Below are 21,477 nucleotides of genomic sequence, written 5' to 3' on the forward strand. Positions count from 1 at the left end.
TAACCCAATCACAGAGATTTGATTAAGGTACAGATACTAAAGATCGCTTGGGATGAATGTGAATCACTTAGCCAGGGGCCTATTTTCAGGCAGCTACTAACTCCCCCACTGACAGTAGGCACATTCACCACCATCCGTTTGTCTGTGACGACAGGGAATTGCTATGAGTCACATAATGAGGAGAATACTTCATTAATCCCATTTGGTGCTGCTGAGCCCAATGAGCAGGTTGTCGGCCTACCCTACTGTTGCTTCTTCAAAGTGTCATATTACAATCCTAAGCCTAATAATAAGAAAGGCTTGTTAATCCAGTGCCTGAATCTCATTCACCAATGCAATGAAATAAGCCATAACAGTCAGATTCTAACAGAAAATGATATACTAGTCAGGGGAGGAATTTAGATGGATAAACAGGGTGAGATTAACAGGCTGGCTCTGTGCTGCAGTTCAATTTGGTGACCCTGCAGATCAAGTTATCAGGATGTTGCGGAGTCAGACAGCCAGATGTTCTGTAGATCCTCTAGGATCAGCTGATTCCCAAAGCCCAGCCCTCTGTAACATCATATGTGAGGCATTTATTCTGCACCATAAGGCCTCCATTAGGGGAGGATGATGCTCACAAATCACCCAAAGACTTGCTTGTTTTATAACAGGAGAGGCCTGAACAACAGGCAAGCGCTTGTTTTTTAGGCTTCCTGCGATCTTGTCTCCCTCATCAGACACAGGTCCTTACATAAACGCAATCTGTGAACACACCAATGATTAGTGAGATGACTGACCTCTCATTTTCAGCAAGTACAAGTCCTGTGTGGGACTTAGCTCTTTCCACTACAGATGTGTGAGTTCTTTAGTCTAGACACATGAAGAATAACTTTAAATGCTACCAAAAATGAGCACCTTCTCGTGCTTTATACACATTACACTTCATTTAAAACGGGAGCATGTGCACCCTTCAGGACATGTGTTTTTATAGTTAAGGTTCAAAGGGAGAAAATGACAGTGAAGCAAGTGATTTGAGTTTGAGTCTTTAATTGACTTTAAATGGACTGATTTGCTTTCCAAACTCCTTCTCCGGGAGGCATGTTTCCAGTGAGGAGCAGTCACTCTCCTCCCACTGTCATATGAGGAGCAACCGGTAGTTGCCAAAAGAGATGTCCCTTGGAATAAAATAGGAACCGTGATCTTAAACGGTATTCGAAAAGTTAACGTTACCACCGGGGTAAAGAGTCAGTTATGCTGGGTAAACGACGAGGTGACTGACCACGATGCGCAGTGCGCAATCTCAGTTTATACTCAGCTCATATCAGATGGAGATTCACGCGCTGGTGTGTTACAGTGAGCCTTCCTCAGTTTGAGTCTGAGCATCCTACACACGAGCTACATAACACATTACCACTCACCGCCGTTAAAGCGACATGCACGCTAAACAAGCGATGTGCCATATCTATTAAAACCTGGTGCCTTACCGCCATCTCCATAGGTTTCGATCCCATATCCATCCTGTAGACCGTTGCTCCAGGTCCCGTCGTATCTAGCAGGTGTGTTGTGGCTTTGCCGGACGCCGTACCGACCCTTAAAACCATGACTCCACTCTCCTCGATAGATCCACTTTCCTTTATTCTCCACACCCAGCCCATGGCGCTTCCCCTGGGACCAGTAACCCTTGTAGGTATTCCCGCTGGGCCAGGTGTACACGCCAACTATTTCAAAGCCGTGCGACCAGGACCCGGCGTACTCGCCTTGGCCCTTGGGTCCGGTGCAGATCCCATGTCCGTGGGCTTTGCCATCCTCCCACCCCCCGCAGTATGTGCCACCATCGTCGAAGTCAAACCTTCCGCCCGTCATTCAGATATAGACTGGAAATAAAGCAGATGGTGCGCTGCTGCAGACTCAGGATTCTCCAGGACCTGGGCTGGAGGATCCAGGACCGGTGGTGTGATGAAAGGATGAGCCAACAAGATGATGACTACAAGAGCAAAAAATAGGAAGGTGAGGATGGTGGACTGGCGCTTCCAGACACTGACATGTAATACAAAAGGCATGCGTAACGGTAAGTGTAAAGGTATGAATGGTGGGCGTCATTTACCGGAGGCGCACGCTGGACTCTCCGCTGTGTGTTGCTCGTCTCCCCCCTCTCACCCACTGATCAAAGGAGGGAGAGAGAGAGAGATGTACCGAGCCCCTGTTGAAGAAAGGCGCTGGGCCAATCGCAACGTCACGCCACAGGGACCTCCCACTCTCCTCCTCTCCCCCCTCCGCAAAGCGCCCGAACGCCTCAACTTCGCCAAAATAACGCGCCACTGCCAAACTTTACATTTGAAAGACCCGCCTCGCTTTACACAGACTAAATTCCTCAATTATCACTTCCCATAATGCCCCCATTACAAAAATATAAGCTCGGTCACATATGATTCAATCCTCACCCATATTACATAATATTATTATATGGCCTATTTTGTGAGGCGATGGTCTGATGCTGTTTTAGACAGTCATTCTTTAACACACCCATCACTTTTCTCTTGTATTCGATACGCATCCTGGATTAAGTAGCCATATACTTTGATTTTCTAAATTAAATATTAATATTATTATACTTATTATATTATTTAAAAAAAGATCAATCATACGCTGGGCATGCATTTCAGGCAACAACTCCTGATTTCATAAGTATTAAAAAATCAATTCTAATAAAAATGGTTCAATGTATTATGTAGAACATGAAAGAAACCAGTTTAATTTACCTGCGTTTAATGAGTAAGAACCAGTATCGCTTTATATTATAGCACTGACTTAAAAACAAAACAAAAAACACACATCAGTTTTTGTATCAGGCTGATAATATTCAGACTCGAGTGCACCAGTAGCAGCCACAGTGTTAGATAACAGCGACCTCTGCTGTACCAGCGTATTCATTGCACTGCCTCGGATGAGGAAGGGTGGCCTGTGACGTAGTAAAGGATTGAACTGTGCACTTTAAAGGGTGTTATTTGTTGTCTGACTTTGTTAATTATTATACTTGGGATTTTAAATTTGGCACCATAGATGTAGTTTTTTTCTATTAATTAAAAGAAACCCTTAGTAAAATATTTCAACTATGCTAGTCTCAACAACAAGGAGCAAGAACGTGAACTAGCAGGGAGGGGGGTAAGGGTGCAAGAGAGCGCAGGTATACAAAAAGAAGGAAAAGCGCAGGTTTCACATGAATACCAACACCTGAATGCGAGAATGTAATTAAAAAATAATTACTTTTATCTTTTAATTTAAAATAAATACATAAAACAATAATTTCGCGTTACACTCCGAGCCAGAGGGGGGAGTACTTTGTCGACCGCGACGCCCCCTCCTACAACAGTAACGGATAAAATGGCGTCCGAAAACAGCTCTGAATCTCAAGATGAGAAAGCAGCTCTTATAAACCCGGACTTAGAGCAAGATGTTCATCAGGAGTGCGGCACAGTCGCAAAACAGCGCGAATCCAAACTGACGCTGTATCACTGGACGCAGTCGTTCAACTCTCAGAAGGTGAGCGTCATTAGTCTTTCAGCACCACTGTTTAGTGGACAGCTCCCCATAACGGGGTTAATTATGACACTGTAGGACTGCAAAAACAGCCCTGCTGCTGTAGATGGTTTAGGCTTTGTATAAACCCGTTCCTCTTTGTTTTTTTTTAAATAATCAAAACAGTTAGTAGCTTGACTGCCTTTCAGCTCTGTCACGTGTAACAGCAGCTCAGCAGCACATTTCAGTGTATAGACATGAGTTTTCCGTCCTTCAGGGTGTTTCTCAGAAATACAGCAGGTTTTCAGACAAGCTTATTTTCACTTCTCATTTCCATTACTTCTTAACAGAATCATAAGGAGGTTCAGCTTCCTCTCAATCCACCCACCTAACTATTCATGCACTTTTGCTGTAAAAATGCATCTGTAATTTTTAATTAAAGGCAGGTGCTGACTGGATAAAAGAGAAGCCAATGATTGTGGGAGGAGAAAAGAGAGCAAGATTTTATTGGCAGGGAAATAAAAACAAGCTTCCTCCACAGTCCCAGTCACAATAAGTTGTTGTTTTCCAGGTGCGTCTCGCCATAGCAGAGAAAAGTTTGCACTGTGAAGAGTACGACGTGAGCCTTCCTCTCAGCGAGCACAATGAGCCGTGGTTCATGCGTCTGAATCCGGGTGGTGAGGTTCCAGTCTTAGTTCACAACGACAATATCATCTGTGACCCAACGCAGATCATGGACTACCTGGAGCAGAACTTCAATGATGGTGAGATTGATGCATATGTAGCTGCTGGTCCCTAGAGGAGCTGCAGCCCAAAGCTCTCATTTATGACACCAAAACTAAAATATTATATCAAGCTTCAGCTTCTTAGAACCTTAAAAGGGTTCATTTCATTGTATTTTCTGTCTGCTTTTATGCATTTCCTTGTATCACACATTTGTTGATTTTTCAATAATTTCATTGTTTTTTTTCTAAATTTTTATTTTCCCTTGGTGTGCACTGATCCATAATAGCTAAGGGTCTGCATCAAATCACCTTAGAAGGAAAGGACATCTGGTAAGCATGAAGTCATTTAAGGAGATACCCAAATGTTTTTAAATCCTCAGGGAAGAAAGTGAACATAAAGGCTTTGCTGTCATCATGTCTTCTCCCTAACCTAAGTCAGTAGTGTATAAACCCATAAAAACCCCCCATAAGAAACAAAAATATTAAATTCCAAAATTTGATCCTTTTCCATGACTTGTTTGTCTCCAGAGGGCACTCCGAGGCTGGTCCCAGAAGAGGGCAGTACCTACTACCTAAGAGTGCAGCACTACAGAGAGCTGCTGGACTCACTACCCATGGATGCCTACACCCATGGCTGCCTACTCCACCCTGAAATCACTGTGGACTCCCATATACCAGCATATGCTGCCACATGTGTACGAAGTAAGACGATCTGAGCCTCATAGCTGTACAATTTTCAACTGAATATCAAAGAGACTGTACACTATACCCTTAGTTATCCTAAATCAATTTCTGCCTTCTGAATCATTGTACTTAAAATCAGATAAAAGCTAAAAATATATATTTTATAACTTTACATTGATGTGCAATGTAACCTTTTTTATGATTTAGATTAAAACCTCTCATTCGCACATGTTGATACTGGCATTTCTTATTTCACTGTAAAACTCTGTAATAGTGGGATTAATTTTGTGCCTCATCATGTCTAATATTTTTCTTATTACTATTTTTTGTGGTGACAGCACAGATCGGAAGCACACAGTCAGAGCTGATGAAACTGGCAGAGCAGAACCCAGAGCTCAAAGACGCTTATATAGCAAAACAAAAGCGCCTGAAAGTAAGTTACTCTAATTACCAGAGAGCCAAATGTCTTTATCAAGTGTCCAAATGAGCCTTGGCTATAGAGACACACTGTCCACAGCATATTTTTGTTAAGTAATTTACTACAAATTATGTAAGAGTCACTCAGAAGTACACTGAGTAGTGAGATTTCAGACACCTACTAATCCTCTGTAATTTAGTGAGTGTCATTATGCCATCTGGTCTTGCATTGCAAGAAGTGTACAACTTTATTTTTGTTCCATTTTGCAATTTTTAATAAAACTTTATAAAACACATATCAAATAAATCTGGATATTTATAATTGAGCTATTCATATATATTAGAGCCATTTCTTATATTTTGTAATTTGGTAATATATTGTGTTATTTAATTTAGTTTAGCCTGTCACGGTTCTTATTGTTTTGGAGCAACTGTAACCACATAATTTTCTTAGGGGTTAATAAAGTATTCGGATTCTGAAATATAAGTTAAAGAATTCAGACAAACAAAATAGTGCACATCAAATGTAGTCAACCATAAAGTAAACAGAAGCTAACTAATAAGCTAAAGAAGTGGTAGCTAGCTAGCTAGCTTTAGCAATACTGCTGTTAGTAGACTCCTAATGTAAATATGTGAAATGTAAATGTAAAATGTAAAAACTTACTTTTTTCCCCACACATGCAGTATTATCTGCAGCAGAGGCCTTTCATTTTTGAGGAACCAACCTCCTTGCTAATCATGTTTATTTAATCACTAGGCAGATGTAGCTAACTTCCGCAGTAGCATAAGTTTCAGTTAGAACAAAAAAACAAATAAACCCAAAACAAAACAGATAAACCAAAAAACTAGATAGACCAAAAAAATTAACATTTCAAAAAATGCAGTGACACTGTGTAAAATATAAGTAAAAACAGAATGAAATGTTTTGCAAATTTTATAAACCCATATTTTCATCAGAACACAAAAAACATAGCAATTGTTAAAAATGAAAAAGAAGAATACTGGCCAATTTTGAATTTGATCGCAGCAACACGTAAACAGAAAACTGTGTGTGTCATCCACTCTTTTTAATAACAGTATGTAAATGTCTGGGAATTGATATGCACAGCTGCTGGACCTTTAGGCGAGGAATGTTGTCCCATTTTTGTCCTACAGAGGATTATAGCTTCTCAGCAATCCTAGATCTTCTTCATCACATTTTTCATTTCACTATACATCAAATATATCTAATCACGGAAAGATCTGGACTGCAGGCAGGCCAATTCAGCACCCAGACTCTTCTACTACAAAGCCATGCTTTTGTAATAGACACAGTATTTGGTTTAATGTTGTCTTGCTGAAGTTTGCAAGGCCATCCCTGAAAAAATATTATCTGGATGGGATCATATGTTGCTTTAAAGCTATATATGTCTTTCAGCAATGTTGGTGCTTTTCCACATGCAAAGCTGCCATTATGCACCCCCATGCCATCATAGATGCAAACTTTTGAACCGAGCGCTGATCACAATCCAGGAGGTCTCTCACCTCTTTAGTCTGAAGGACACGGTGTCTGTGTTTGCCAAAAAGAACTTCACATTTTCATTCATCTGACCAAATAACAGTTTTCCACTTTGCCTCAAAGAAGATGGCGGTATTTCTGGATTATGTTCACATATGGCTTCTTCTTTTCATAATAGAGCTTTAATATGCATTTGGGAATGTCACAATGAACACAGTGATTTCTCTTTCCATGACAGAATCCCCCAGTTCTTAATGCAGTGCTGCCGGAGGACCTGAAGATCGCAGGCATCATAAAATTGATTTAAAGCTTTTTTCCTGATTCTCTGAATATTTTGATGATGTTATTCACTGTAAATGATGATAATAATGACACATTACTTTTATAGCCAGTCATGTTATTGACCCTCTGCCAGTTAACCTGATTAGTTAGTCTTTTCTTGCCCCTGTCACAACTTTTTTGAGATCCGTTGCTGGCGTCAAATTTTAAATTAGTTAATATTTTTCATAAAATAGTAAAATGTCTCAGTTTAAATATTTACTATGTTTTATATATTCTGTTATGAATAAAATATTTAGTCAACGATAGTTACAGTTCTAATTTATTCTGTTTTTATTTAACGTTTACAGCATCCCAGCTGTTTTGGACTTGGAGTTGTACCAAAATGAAGACATTACAATCATTCTGTGTTGTAGCGGCCTATCTGATCATTTTAGTCACTTTCTGTACGTCCACTTGAAGTAAATATACGCTATGTGTTTATATTTTCTGTAGTCCAAGTTATTTGACCATGACAACATGAAGTACCTGAAGAAGCTTCTTGATGAACTGGAAAGTGTGATGGATCAGGTTGAGACAGAGCTACAGAGAAGGGTGGAAGAAACACCAGGTAGCCACAGCTGTTTGTCACATAGCAGATACTGTATTAATCAGTCAAAATTTGAGAGCTGTAGCTTTTTAAATAACATGTAGGATGCTTTTCTTATCTTCTTGTATTTCTTATCTTCTTGTATATTCTTATCTTCTCCTTCCTCTTCCACTTGCAGAAGAAGGCAGCCAGCCCTGGTTGTGCGGTGACTTCTTCAGCTTGGCTGACGTCTCCCTGGCAGTCACCTTACACCGGCTGAAGTTTCTCGGCCTCTCTCGTCGCTACTGGGGCAACGGTAACCGCGTGAACGTGGAAACATACTATGAACGTGTGGTGGAGCGCCCAGCCTTCAGGAGAGTACTGGGCCACGTCAACAACATCCTGATCTCTGCTGTCCTTCCTGTGGCCTTTCGCGTGGCCAGGAAGAATGCACCGGCTATTGTTGGTACCACTTTGTTGATAGGCGTTCTAGGAGGAGCCACATACCTCGCTTTTCTTTACATGAAGAAGAGGCTGACTGCCTTCAGCTGAGGGAAACTGAATTGGTTTGAGACCAAAGAGGGGTTTAAACAAACTCAAAGTGTCTAACGCTATAACACCCAGCATACGAGCAATTAATAAACATATGTTGCCCGAAATTGTTTTTTTGGGATGCTGGTTGCACAAAACACACTGCTGCATCACGCACCAAAGGATTGATTAGAAAGTCCAGCCAGTGCTTTCGCATGTTTTGCCATTAATCAAAGGTGCCACATCTGATGAGTATGCATCTGGATAGCACTGTGCATATTCACCAGCAACGATTTGGTAGGCAGTATGAAAAGTATGCCAACATATACAAATGCTAAAGTAGTTGGTCTGAAACAGATAATAATGGAAATATGATTGGGTCTTGCATCAAAAAGGCCATTTTAATAGGCAGATTGTTTTTACAGCACATGTGGCTGCACATGAATGCGCCATCCCTCTTCGGAAGAATCTGGACCATCCAATCATAACACAGCAGTGACGCAAATATTAGGAAATACGAGTAGACTTTCATACTGTAGCTAAAGTGATGAAAGCAATTACTATCTGAAAGCAACATATTTATAAATCCTGCACAAAAGGCATACTTGATATATATTAATGAACTAAGATGTGCACAAGCGCTGAATAAAGGCATCATTGTGTGTATTTTTTTAAATTAAGGATCAGTTTTGCTTAACGTGTGCTTTTCATTTGCTGTTTAATTAATGGCAATATTTGCATGTTAGGAAAATAAAATAAATTAAAATCTCTGTGAGCAACTTTTTCAAATCTACATAGGAAGCTGACCTACATTTTCACTGTATCCCCAGCCTTCACATCTGCATATGTTTTTCTGTATAAATGATGCTTCCGTGTTTGATAGATTCACCGCGTAACGATGGTCGAATGAGTACTGTTACAGTCAATATGCAGACCATCCTTTTCAACATCTGTCTAAAATTAAACTGCTCCCAAACAACCTCTAGTGTTCCCTGTCATTCAAATATAATTAGGAGTGCCATTAAAAATTCACGGCACACCATCGCTTAATAAGCTATCGTATATCCTACAGGTTTATTCAAAGAGAAAACAGCTAGAAACCACTCGCATTTCCCAGAACCTGGATGCAAGTCAACATCTACAGTAATCTGTTTGCCCAGTCGCAACCTCCAGGCCAACGCTGACATTTAACATATGCTCCCCTTTGATTTAAACTCCTCACGTGAGCTCAGCCCCCACATAAAACAGACACATGCTAGACCTTTCAACAAAGTCTGGCCTTTGTTGCACGGAGCTGGGTAGTGTAGCTGTCAAAGACATTCCTCACACGTGTTAAAGCCACATGTGAGCAAAGATGTCAAAAGACTTAAGTGAGGACTAGTGTACAAGTCTGGAAAATGCTGCTCTTTTGAATGGCAACCATAATGACATCATCATTTTTGTTTCAGAGTGCAGATGGGTTCTCTTGGGAGCTCTGAATGCATACATTCTGCTATAATTTAGCAAAGTGAGTGACCTACAAGATTTTTGTGCCGTATTAAAATTTAAATTTTCATTTGATTACAGGAAACACTAACAAAGGAAGAGTAAAAAGACTGCTTTCCAAACAAAAGCATGACAGATTATACATATTATTTATTAAATAGAAGATGGTATCATTAACCCTGATTCTGCAACAAAACTGCAGTACTCTGGCCCTATAAGCATGCATATTTACCACTAGAGGGCAGTGTTTTGTCAAAAACCTACTCATGCCAGTGAGTCTTATGGGAAGGGTCCAAATGCAGCCTTGCAGACCCAAGAAGCCAACTTCATGATACTACACAGAAAAGTCATCAGGAAGTGGAGCATGCTCAGTAAACTTCTGTTTGTTCCAAAATACACATAACACTGCTACTTTGTACATATGTGGTGGAATGCGTTCAGATACATTGATTTTTTTTTCTTAAGGACTTCTATATACAAGGGCAATATTTGAAGCCAAATGTGATTCAGCCCACTGACCAAATAAACCCCTTTCTGGTGCTGGTTGTGATCACAGGTTGTTCAAACGATTGGTCCTGACATCTCGGTATTCCTTTGTTTAAAATCCAGCAGGTGGTTCACAAGAATCAGCTCTGCACTTTTCAACAATGGTGACTGTTTTCTTTGTTGCAGACTCATTATGATATATTATGAGCAGTGAGTGTACGAGTGTATCGCTCAACCCTCAGCACCCAGACATGTGCACCAAAATATTTGGATTGCTCCAAACACAGGGTCATGTGTTTATAGGCACTGGATTTGACAAATTAGCAGATGCATTTAAATGAACTGTTTCCAGTATTTTATTGTAAATGTGCTCTTCCCTGGCTTTTAATAGTATGTGGTTGTTTTCTGTCAAAACTTTAGATAAAATAGTTTCCTTCTTGAACTGCATTGCATTTACCTGCTTAATAAATGCGAGAGAAGTCTTGTCTGAGCACAGGGGGGTTTCTAAGAGTATTAAAAGGCTTTAACTGTAGGTGAACTGAATCACACTCAAGGATAAGATTCTTTTCACAAGCTGACACACACACACACACTTTAAGCTAGTCGGGCCTTGAAGGTAACAGCTTCCATTACTTTGCACCACATGCCCACCAAAATGCAAACTGTGTGAAGAATGAAACATTATTTAGAGAGAAGGTCAGATTTTGCATACTTCCCTACCTCTGAATACCCGACGAACCAAACATAAGGCTGAAAAGTGGTCAGACACAACCCTTTCATTTCAAATAAACACCTCCTTTTCAAGTGCACTGATGCCTTTAATGGTACCATCTAATGATTGGAGGCTGTGTAAGGTCAGGGACTGACAGGGGTTGTGAGGTGAGCAGAATCCATGTAAGGTTTCATGCATCTACCTGGCAGAAGACTATTACGGATAGAAAAAATAAGGCACCATGCTGTGGCTGATGTCCTTGATGATGTGGCGCTGGAGTGGAGGCTGCTTTGACCTGGTGGTTCCTTTGTGCTGTAATACGTAGACCCGTAGATTATTTGAATCTCTGTTTAGTGTCTCTTTAAACCTCTTTGGCATACTTTAAAGATGGTGACTGGCATCAAATCAGACCACTAAAGCAGAGCTGTATGGAGCCTCTTTGCTGCCTTTCAAATAAACAAAATTAACTGCATCACCAGCTCCCACTAGCTCTTCATCCCCCTTTCTTCCATGAAATCACTTTTCTCTCAACATAGTTCTTCTCGCTCTCTTTTCTGTTGCTTTTCTCAGTAGGGAACGTCTGTGTGTTGGGAGGGAGTAGAGCAGGTGTCTGTTTTGGAAACGGAAAGTTGCATGGAAACCCCCAGCAGACATAAAGACGAGCAGAAATGAGCGCAATAGAGGCTTGCGGTACAGTGCATCTGGGTGGCTGAAAGTGATGGATGGAAACCAGAGGCTTGGTGATGCAAGACAAGGGAGGGGTCAAGAACATTGCTGACCTCAGGGCTAAAACGACTTGGAAAACAGACCACAGAGCAATGTGAAAGCTGCAGAATGACCTGAAATTAGGGTTGTCAAAATCGAAAGCAGTAAAAAAATTTTAAAAAGAGATAAGAGTGATAATTATTCTTGCTAGAGTAGGGATTTGCTTGCAGGATTGCAAGTGTCTGTGCAGAAACAGGAGACAGGTGGACAGTTGGGGTGTTGAAGTGAGAGCTGTGCTGGATGTCCGCAGACAGGCAGACTGGGTAAACAGCAACCCACGCAGCAGTAGCTCGCAGCTGAGCTGACTTCCCCGTGACTCCTTCACTGCCAACTGAGAGAGTGGGATCATGACTTTTTACAGCAAGAGACTGTGAGCTGGGGTAACATTAGATTTGGGGAAATGTGGGATGCAGAAGGAAATGTCATGACAGCAAAGAAAAAGTGGTGATATAAACTTCTTTGTAACTGTTTTCCAGAAACTAGTGAAGTAATCAGAAAAGTGGAATCATCTAATCATCAAACCCTCCGTCACATCTGCAAAACCAGAGCAACAAAACGTGTCTTGCTCTCTGATTAGTCCAGACAAATGTCGAAGATGTTGGAGAAGATGATGACCTCCATTTGTTCCTTGTATATACAGTGAGATTACATAATAATACTGTAGACAAGGCCAAGAAAGACTACCTCAGTCAATAGAACAGCAGCTGTTTCGCTCTTTGTGCAACCGCAATTCTATCACTATTGTTGCATCACACGTTAGTCCTCCTGTCTTCTATTTCATTCTCTGATGGTTACTTTGGACACACAGTTTAGAACCAATGGGGAGAGATGTCCAGGGTTTGCTGGCGCTATCAATAACGTTCTAAAAAACCACCAACCTTTTCCAGAAAGCAGCCGGCACCGCCTCTTTTAGAGCATCTGCGATATACTGTTTGCTGAGTCGACAGAGGTGGGACCTCATGATGTTGACACTACCGTTAAAATGACCCCCCGCTGGCTCGCCCTTCACAGCTTTATGATGAAACCCTGTGCCACTATTCATCCCCACATGTGCTCCTCAAATATTTAAACTTGGCCTACATAAACACTGCTGTGCAGGGGAGATGGTACCCGACGCCTTTTGGAGCCGACCTGCCGCATTATAAATCTCGGTTCAATTGGCCAGATGTGGCCAGGTCAAACACACCATCAGGTTTTTATTGTGCAAATGAATTTTCTGTGTATCATGAGGTTGCCATTTCCAGGAAAAACTACTGCTTTCAGTGGAGATCTAAGGTGATGTGGGAAATTATTTCTCAGCAGCATTTTCAGTGCAGTGTGGCGGTGTTGGAGTTAGTTGGTTTGAAGTGGTAAAACATCCATGAGTCAAATGGACACAGTATACTGCAACAGAGGTCGCTACACCTGCAGTCTGTGCCTGTGAAAAAACTCTATGAGGAGCAACACAAGGAGTCCATGAGGAGTCCATCTTTCACACAGAGAACACTTCCACTCCCATGATCCCCCCTTGGTGATAGGGTGTGACCTTACCCGAAGGGATTTAAAATGCTATATAACACCACAACAAAGAAAAGACTTTAAATTGTCCTTAGATATCAGAATCAGTGAAAGACAGTAAAGTAATGAGCATGAACTGCTGAATAAGAACTACTCTATGCCTATGGGTTCTGTGACAGGTGGCGCATAGTGTATTATTTATCCCTTCAGTTCCCTCAAAGGTGCCCTTAAATAACCCACAACTCCCACACGTGTGTGTTCGTCTTCTGTAAATAAAACGTATAACCTTGCATTACCTGGCAGCCTGTGGTTTGGATGCATGCTACAGCCAGACATGAGTCCTCAACTCTGAAAGAAGATGTGAGGTTTACACACATCTCTCAACTCTGAGGTTCTCAGTTTGGTTTTACAGCTGTGACTTAAGCAAGCCAGTGAACTAGCAACATCTCACACGAGACCATTTTTCTGCACTCTGCACTAGTTCCCCCCGTGTTTGCTTGGGTTCTCTCCGAGCACTCTGGCTTCCTCCCACAGTTCAAAGACACGCAGTACAAACTGGTGATACTAAACTGACCATAAGTGTTAATTTGGGTTCGCTCTTAGCCATGCATCGGACTGGTGACAAACATAAAACAGTAATGCAGAAACATAAATTAAAGTGGAAAGGATCATTCCAGATATTTTTACTGACTGTCAGCACACAGAAGAAATATCAGAAATATTAATGGTTTCACTTGCTGTGAAATTTTATTGAACTGTTAGTGGTCGTAACACTGACTGTAAAGATGTCAGATGCATGCAGTTGCAATGATATCATACAATAAACCTACACTTGCCCGCTCCCTTGTTCACAATGTTCAGATTAGAAGACTTTTTACACCAGATGCCCTTTTCATCTGAAACTGGGCATCTCTTATTTGTTGCACAAATGTGTGTAAACGACTACACTATGGATCCACCAGGTAATGATGTCATATGATATGAAATTATATGATTATATAAACAGTAAAAGAGAGCATTGCTTGGCATATTCAAAACCTTCCAGTCTATGAGCACAACAACTTAGCATGACCACATTAACAGTTTTCTGTGCACTCAGCCATACACTGTAAATAAAAGATGGGCATGACCACTTTGGTTAGTAAAAGCACATTTACTATCCTCAAGGTGAGCGTTCAATGCCACCTTGCTGGTTTGAAATTGGACATGATGCGGGATGAGTAGCTTCAACTGAAAAACCGAGTGACACTGTAGGCCCGCCCTAAAACATTGTCTGCTTTATCATCATTGTAACAGGTACCGTAATTTAAAAAACACCAAAAAGCCCATGTTATATTCAGTTGCTTAATTTAATAGAACAAAATTATTTCACCCACCAGGAAAGTTTTTATTTTGCAATCATAGATCAGTTGAAGGAGGACCTGATGACTTCCTACTAGCAGACCATTAAAAAAAACACGCTTCTGCTTCGGCTTTGCCTTTCACACACCAACAACACACACAAACATCCTTTTATGTTGCAGTCTATAAAGCAAGCACACACAAACACTAATCTGTTGCCCATTGGTCTTTGTCTGATTTCTCCTTTCTGTTTAGAATGCCATTATTAGTCATTAATTTATAATGTGATTGTAATTGTCTCCTTCTGTTATGCCAATGAGATTGTAATGAAGTTATATATTGCCCTATCAATGCGATCTCGATTAGCCTTTCCTCATATTGATAGCTGTGAATGCTACACGAAAGGCAACGAGAAAAATCCAAGTGAAATCAGCTGAGCTGGAGCGCTCTGATGGCAGCTTGTCCTCTCTGAACTTGTAAAGGCAATGACTGAGCACAATAATGCAATCTGACTGTTGTTGCAAAAACTCTTCTCCTGAGGGGAATTTCCTTTGACAAAGTGAAGATTTGAAAACAAATCCTCTTTGAGGGGGATGAAGGGGGCGGGTGGGATGTTTTTTGTGGGCATCTGATTCTCACTGGGACAGAAGCCTTTGGGATTTGGGGTTATATTTGATCTTGCAACCTTTGAACTGGTGGTATAGTTCTTTAAATGTCCACTTATCTTCACACAGACGTTCCATTTGTGTCCCAAATTCCACATCTCTGTTACAAACCAACATGCTATTTTCAAGATGGCTGCCAGGAAAGGAGCCTTACCGGGAGTGCGCTGAGACTTGAGCAAGCTTCAAGCTCAAGGTGATTCACTGCTGACAGTGAATGCAAATTGCTGCTGCTGCCACAAAACATCTGCTTTTGTTCTTTAAAAGAATACTTCATAATCTTAATAAGGTTCTTCTCTTTTCCACCATATCAACTATGCATTTCTTTTTTGTTTTTTTGTACAAAAGGCAGCATGGTGGCACGGTGGTTAGCACTGTTGCCGCACAGCAAGAAGGTCCTGAGTTCAATTCCACCATCAGGCCGGGGTCTTTCTGTGTGGAGTTTGCATGTTCTCCCCGTGTTTGCGTGGGTTCTCTCCGGGTACTCCGGCTTCCTCCCACTGTCCAAAGACATGCAACTTGTGGGGATAGGTTAATTGGATAATCCAAATTGCCACTAGGTGTGAATGTGCGAGTGAATGTGAGTGCGAATGGTTGTCTGTCCCTATGTGTTAGCCCTGCGACAGACTGGCGACCTGTCCAGGGTGTACCCTGCCTCTCGCCCTATGACAGCTGGGATAGGCTCCAGCGCCCCCCGCGACCCTGAAAAGGATAAGCGGAAGAGAATGGATGGATGGATGGATGGATGTACAAAAGGCCAATTAGGAGGTACACATTGTACTACCATCGGACTCTTGAGGTCACAGGGGACAAACCAAGAAGCTCAGAGGATTATGCTATGAAACTGAAACAACAAAAAGAACACGTTGTAACCGGCATCAAAATTAAACACATGCGTGACACACTTAGTTTCACAGGATGTCAGCCATAACATACCCCTAAAAACTTAACAAAGACATGAAAACATGCTGACTCTGTGGATTATCTCTGAGAAGTGAGCAGGATAACAGGTGAAACTATATATGGTATTCTAAGCAGGCACTGGAAAAGCAGATTATGCATTGGCAGGATTTTTGCTGCCTCTTTGCCAAGCACAATACTCGACATAATGAGAAACACTTGTTTCAGCATGAACAATCCACCAAGCCGCACAGCATTCGAAAGGAACCGAGCGAGCTCGTGTTTTACTGTGTGTCATTAACACTGATTATTTTCGGTGGCCTTGGCTCGCAGCCGCAGAGTTATCCCAATGTGACAACTCCTATAAAAATATATGGCTTTATAAATGCCCTCGAGGTGTAGATTGCAAGTGGCACACAGGAGGTAGTCTATACGGTAGAGCATTTTTGAGGAGGAAACAAAACATTTCAAAGGAAATGAAGAGAAAGGGCTGCAACACAAACCATATTCATAACTGCTTCACAGGAAACTGGCTTTTCTTTTTATTGCTGTCTTACGATGAATACTTTGTCTTGTGGAGCCCATCTAACACAAGATACTGTTACTGAAAGAACAAATGAATAAACAATGTGTTTCTGTGTGACCAAATGTTGTCCAAGCGAAACAAATGAAACATTTTTAAAAAGCCATAATAAAATGACAGCTTCTTCTTTCTAATCACAAAACCCTCCGCATTTTGAATATGAAAAAGAGGAGAAATAGCTAAAGGACAGTCAGTCTATCAGGGGGTTTCTGTGATGCCAAAGGTTAATGCTCTTCTTTCCATCTCTTATGAAACAGTACTGTAACTACACCACTGGGATTTTAAAGTGAATGCATCTGTTGGGTAGGGATGAGGAAAACTGCATGGCAATAATCCTTCAACCAGAAACAAAGAGACCCATACACAAACCTCCCATGTCTGTTTATTTGAAGCCCATTTCAATTCTGTTGTTTAAAAAAAAAAGCAAAACTGAAAACAAAATGAGCTTTAAAATTTTCTTATTTGGCTGTGTATCTCAGCAGTGCGATACAAAGAGAAGAATTAAATGGCAGAGGGTTTTATTGACACGGCTGTATTCATGGAGGATTGGAGAGGTCTGTTTTCTCTGACTAGCCTGAACCCACTAACACTAGCCAAGTGGAGAGCCATTTTTTCCCCCCATTGCTCCGAGTTCCCAATTGTCAAGCTACACTTTGGGGAATGAAGGACTTATATCGTGGCTCAAAGAGTTGGCAGTTTGTCTTGTAACCAGAAGGTTGCCGGTTCGAGCCCCAGCTCGGACAGTCTTGGTCGTTGTGTCCTTGGGCAAGACACTTCACCTACTGCCTACTGGTGATGGCCAGAGGGGCCGATGGCGCGATATAGCAGCCTCGCTTCTGTCAGTCTGCCCCAGGGCAGCTGTGGCTAAAACTGTAGCTGCCTCCACCAGTGTGTGAATGAATAGTGGAATTGTAAAGTGCTTTGAGGGCCCTGAAAAGCGCTATATAAATGCAATCCATTATTATTATTATATTTTGAAGCTCCTGCACCTCCTTTGGTTTATGGGCAAGAAATAAATGAGACATGTTTCTTTATCTGCCACAAAACACAAGCGTTAGCAAGAACTCACAGCACTGCCCAGCTGTAGTTAGCAATAGTAATTGTTAGTTATAGCCTCTGGAAGAAGGACAAAGTACATGGTGGTTTGGTCTGGATTGCATTATGATGACTTCAGTTTTAACCACAGAATCTGACCCATAGCCTGACATGTACGATCAGCCACTGCAGTCACTGCACAAAGCGTGCATCTTTGAAAGGTCAAGTTAACATGGTCATGTTTTCATTTCTAATAACTGAAAAACTCTTTTTACACTTTAATGACTTCAAAATGCAAAATGCTTTTGAATTATTCTTATTAGTCTCATTTCATCAAGGCCTACATTTTTGGCAGGTAGTTTGGCGTCAACCTCTTCTAAATCCGGTTGTTATTGGTTTAGGCTAGTATTTAGAATAGAATAGAATAGAATAGCTCTTTATTGTCATTGTTACAAAAACACTGAAAGGCAGTTCAGCATCTCCCCATGTGTGTACACAATAGCGTAAGTATTTACACAATAACACAGACAAATTTACATTTACACAAGAAAGATATGTACAAGTTATACATACACCTGCATACATACAGATACAACCATACATACAGACACGCACATACATACATATATGTATATATGCATACATACGTACACACACATTTCCACATACACGCTTACATATATATATATATATATATGCATGTATATATATGTCAGATGGCTTGACTAAAGAGACTAAAGAGAAGACAGACTATCCACCTTGTACTCAGTTCAAACGCCTGCTTCTCTGATGGTACGGAGGTGTGTTAGTACCTGTGGTATTGATACCATCAATCCTGAAAGGTACACACAAGTTTTAGAGCAACATCCAGACATATTTTTTTTTAGTTAAGGCCTTGCATTTTTCAGTAAGACAATGCCAAACTGCACTTTGCATCTATTACAACAGCTTTAAACCTGTAATTTTGCTATACTTGAATGACAGAACATTGCTTGTCCAGAAGTCAGTAAACATGATCCTGTCCCAACTTTTTGGGAGTTTTTTTTTTTTTTAAGATGGTTTATTTCTGAAATCGAGCATTTGCTATGTTTTCTATGTTTCATTGTAAATTGAATATATTTTTTAAAAACTGTCTACAAATGACTCTACTTTTTAAAAATGTATTTATTTACATTTTTATTTACACTTTATCCAGCGCTGAAGTTTGGAATTGGGGTTGTGTTTGAAATTGCATGGCACAGGGATATCTACCTTTTACAGTTATACTTTGTATTTTTACACTCTTATCTGCCACACGGATGTTTCCGATACTCAAAACTGTTGAGCCGGTGAGGTGAGGGCCACAACTGGAAAATGTGCCACACACTGATACAATATAGTCATTTTGAGATATAAGTTCCAGTCATGCCAATCTGATGCTGAATTCAGCTGTTTAGTTCAGGCAACAAATTATCTTTAAAAAAAATGGTGTTCAGAGCAACACGAGTAAAATGAATTAGTCACGTTTTCTTGTGTTTTCTTGTTTTATTACCATGGCATTCAAGATGCGAAGTGGAACTGCATCGTGGGCTTCATGCTTTTGGAGGGTTGGTGTGAAGACTCCATTTCGGGATGGCAGTTCTGTACTAACAAACATTTGCACTGATATGGAGGTCTACTCACACCAACAAACTGTAAATGCTTAGTTTCGTTCCTTTGAGTGCAACCTCTCTGAAGATGATGCCATCTGAGTGATTCCCTGCTGTTTGTTGTGTTGAGTATGAATTATTATACGTCCTGGATGACATGGATTGATCATCACTCCTGACCACTCATGCCCACTCATGCCCTCTCTCCTCAAAGTTTATCATAATAACTCCTAACAAACAGCCTTTTCCATTCTTTGCAAGTCAAATGTTACACTTAGGTAATAGTGTATTATCTTTAAAGTTGGAAGTATTACATTTAAATGTACTCTTAACTGACTTCAGTTAAAAGCTGTGTTAAAACTAGACATAGTGAAGCTGGATGGTGATAATCTATTGGTTCATTACAAATGCTTCCAAGGACTTATTTGAAAGGAGCCTTGTCATACTGATTATAGACCTTTAAAACTTACACACTCACTAGCTGCATTGTTAGCTCTACCTGTTGAGCTGCTCTCAGTGCATTTAGACACATAGACATGAGCAAGACAACCTGCTGAAGCTCAAACTGAGCATCAGAATGGTGCGGAAAGGTAACTGCTTCAAGATCTGACATATTGTGGGCTACAATGGCAGAAGACTACATGGATGTCCCACTCCTGATGAGTAAGAACAGGAAACTGAAGCTCAGACACGGAGTCATCAAAGTGGACAATAAAAGATTGAAAGAACATTGACTGATCTGATAAATCTTGATTTTTGCTGCCAATTTTTCTTAAGTACCATGAAAGCATAGATTTGTCCTGCCTTTTATCAATGCTTCAGGCTGCTTTATTGTGTAATGGTGGGGGAAATATTTTCAGGGAACACTTTGTCCATCCCTTATTGACCACAGTGTGTCCATCTTCTGATGGCTGCTTCCAGCAGGATAACACACCGTGGTATAAAATACAAATGATCTCAAACTGATTTCTCGAACATAACATTGAGTTCACTGTACTCAAATGGCCTCCATAGTCAACAGATCATAATCCAGTAGGGCACTTTCGGGATGTGGTGGAACTGTGTGGTGCTATCTTATAAATATGAACCAAAATATCAGAGGAATGTTTCCAGCACCTTGTTCAATCTGTGCCATGAAGAGTTTATGCAGTTCTGAAGGTGAAAGGGGGTCCAACTTGGTACTAGCAAAGGTGTACATAATGAAATGTTCAGCAGTTGTATATGATAGGTTATAGGTTATGTGTTTAGCTTTCTTCCTTTACACTTAACGCATGCCTCAGACTACCTCAGACAGAGTACTCAGAGTATTTCAGAATAAAAAGTATATAACAGAGAGCAGAGGCAGACAGACATGGGAGGAACAAAGAAGCTGGAACTATCCACTATAAAACCCTCACCCACACCTCTGACTTTTAAGTTCACTTATGCAGACATATTCAGCTAGAGAGTTTGACCACTGCTTGTCCCTGCCCTGCTCTTCTCTGTCAATCCAAAAGCAATTCAGACTAGGCTCAGCCAAGCAGAGCCCCACATTACCACAGGTCATGCGTTCTGCAGCTCACCTAATAGACAGCCACACCAAGCTGACCACACTGACCAGAAGTTCAGGCTGTGGCCACAGAAATGAAAAGGGGCTTTAGGCAAATCAAAATAAATTCCATCATCACATGCATGAGTTGAAACTCAAATGCGCCACATAAACAAAGGAAAACTCCTACACAGCTGGAGAGTATTTTTGTCTAAGAGGGAATCTGCAACCTATTGAGGAAAATAAGGCTGAACTTCCAAAGTGTAAAATGAAGGTAGGAAGGGACAGTATATCAGGGAATTACAATTGTGGTTAGTGCTATCTGGTGTATTTTACTCAGTTATATTGGCTTATGGTGAACGGATTACTGCTGTACAATAGTCCATATATCAAACGATCACTATGGCATTACTGAGAGTTGAAAAACTGTCTAAAGTCTTTCATCTTTAATAAAATGATCAGCATTCTGCTCTACCAGGTGTAACAATTGAGTTTAACACCCAGACATCCATGAAAACGGAATTTATGACATTTAACGGAGTTAGAAGTTAGCAGGAAGTTAGCTCGCTAGCTTCTATCTAAATACAATATAGCATGTCCTGACTGCGGGGTTTTGGAAACAAATTAAAACGTACAGCTCTGTTATCACTTCCAA

General features: G+C 40.9%; 4 protein-coding genes across 6 annotated transcripts in view; 1 reads left to right on the forward strand and 3 right to left on the reverse strand.

Annotated features, from left to right (window-relative positions):
* jph1a (junctophilin 1a) overlaps window positions 1-2,468 on the reverse strand; it is a 34,836-nt gene extending 32,368 nt beyond the window's left edge. Inside the window, exons 1-2 of the mRNA XM_082546632.1 lie at window positions 2,087-2,468; window positions 1,467-1,966 (exon numbers count right to left, since the gene is read on the reverse strand). Of these exons, the coding sequence (XP_082402758.1) occupies window positions 1,467-1,845 (379 nt within the window). The 5' untranslated portion in view covers window positions 1,846-1,966; window positions 2,087-2,468. The remainder of the gene's footprint in view (window positions 1-1,466; window positions 1,967-2,086) is intronic.
* Window positions 1-21,477, reverse strand: part of LOC309714561 (uncharacterized protein) — a gene marked incomplete at its 3' end in the record, with an annotated part of 172,592 nt that overhangs the window by 123,910 nt on the left and 27,205 nt on the right. The window lies entirely within an intron of this gene.
* LOC309714302 (uncharacterized protein) overlaps window positions 1-21,477 on the reverse strand; it is a 159,453-nt gene that overhangs the window by 123,851 nt on the left and 14,125 nt on the right. The window lies entirely within an intron of this gene.
* On the forward strand, window positions 2,849-9,179 carry gdap1 (ganglioside induced differentiation associated protein 1). Of its 3 annotated transcripts, XM_082545640.1 has the most exons (7): window positions 2,852-3,227; window positions 3,309-3,522; window positions 4,070-4,262; window positions 4,752-4,925; window positions 5,246-5,340; window positions 7,597-7,711; window positions 7,869-9,179. In XM_082545640.1, exons 2-7 carry the CDS (start codon window positions 3,364-3,366, stop codon window positions 8,219-8,221), a joined length of 1,089 nt encoding a protein of 362 aa, XP_082401766.1. In that variant the 5' UTR covers window positions 2,852-3,227; window positions 3,309-3,363; the 3' UTR covers window positions 8,222-9,179. The 3 variants fall into 3 exon arrangements, with proteins under 3 accessions (XP_082401767.1, XP_082401766.1, XP_082401765.1); XM_082545641.1 differs by lacking the exon at window positions 3,309-3,522 and having other exon boundaries at window positions 2,849-3,227; XM_082545639.1 differs by having other exon boundaries at window positions 2,852-3,522.

This window comes from Aulonocara stuartgranti, assembly GCF_965226115.1.
Source record: "Aulonocara stuartgranti genome assembly, chromosome: 9".
Classification (NCBI taxonomy): Eukaryota; Metazoa; Chordata; class Actinopteri; order Cichliformes; family Cichlidae; genus Aulonocara; species Aulonocara stuartgranti.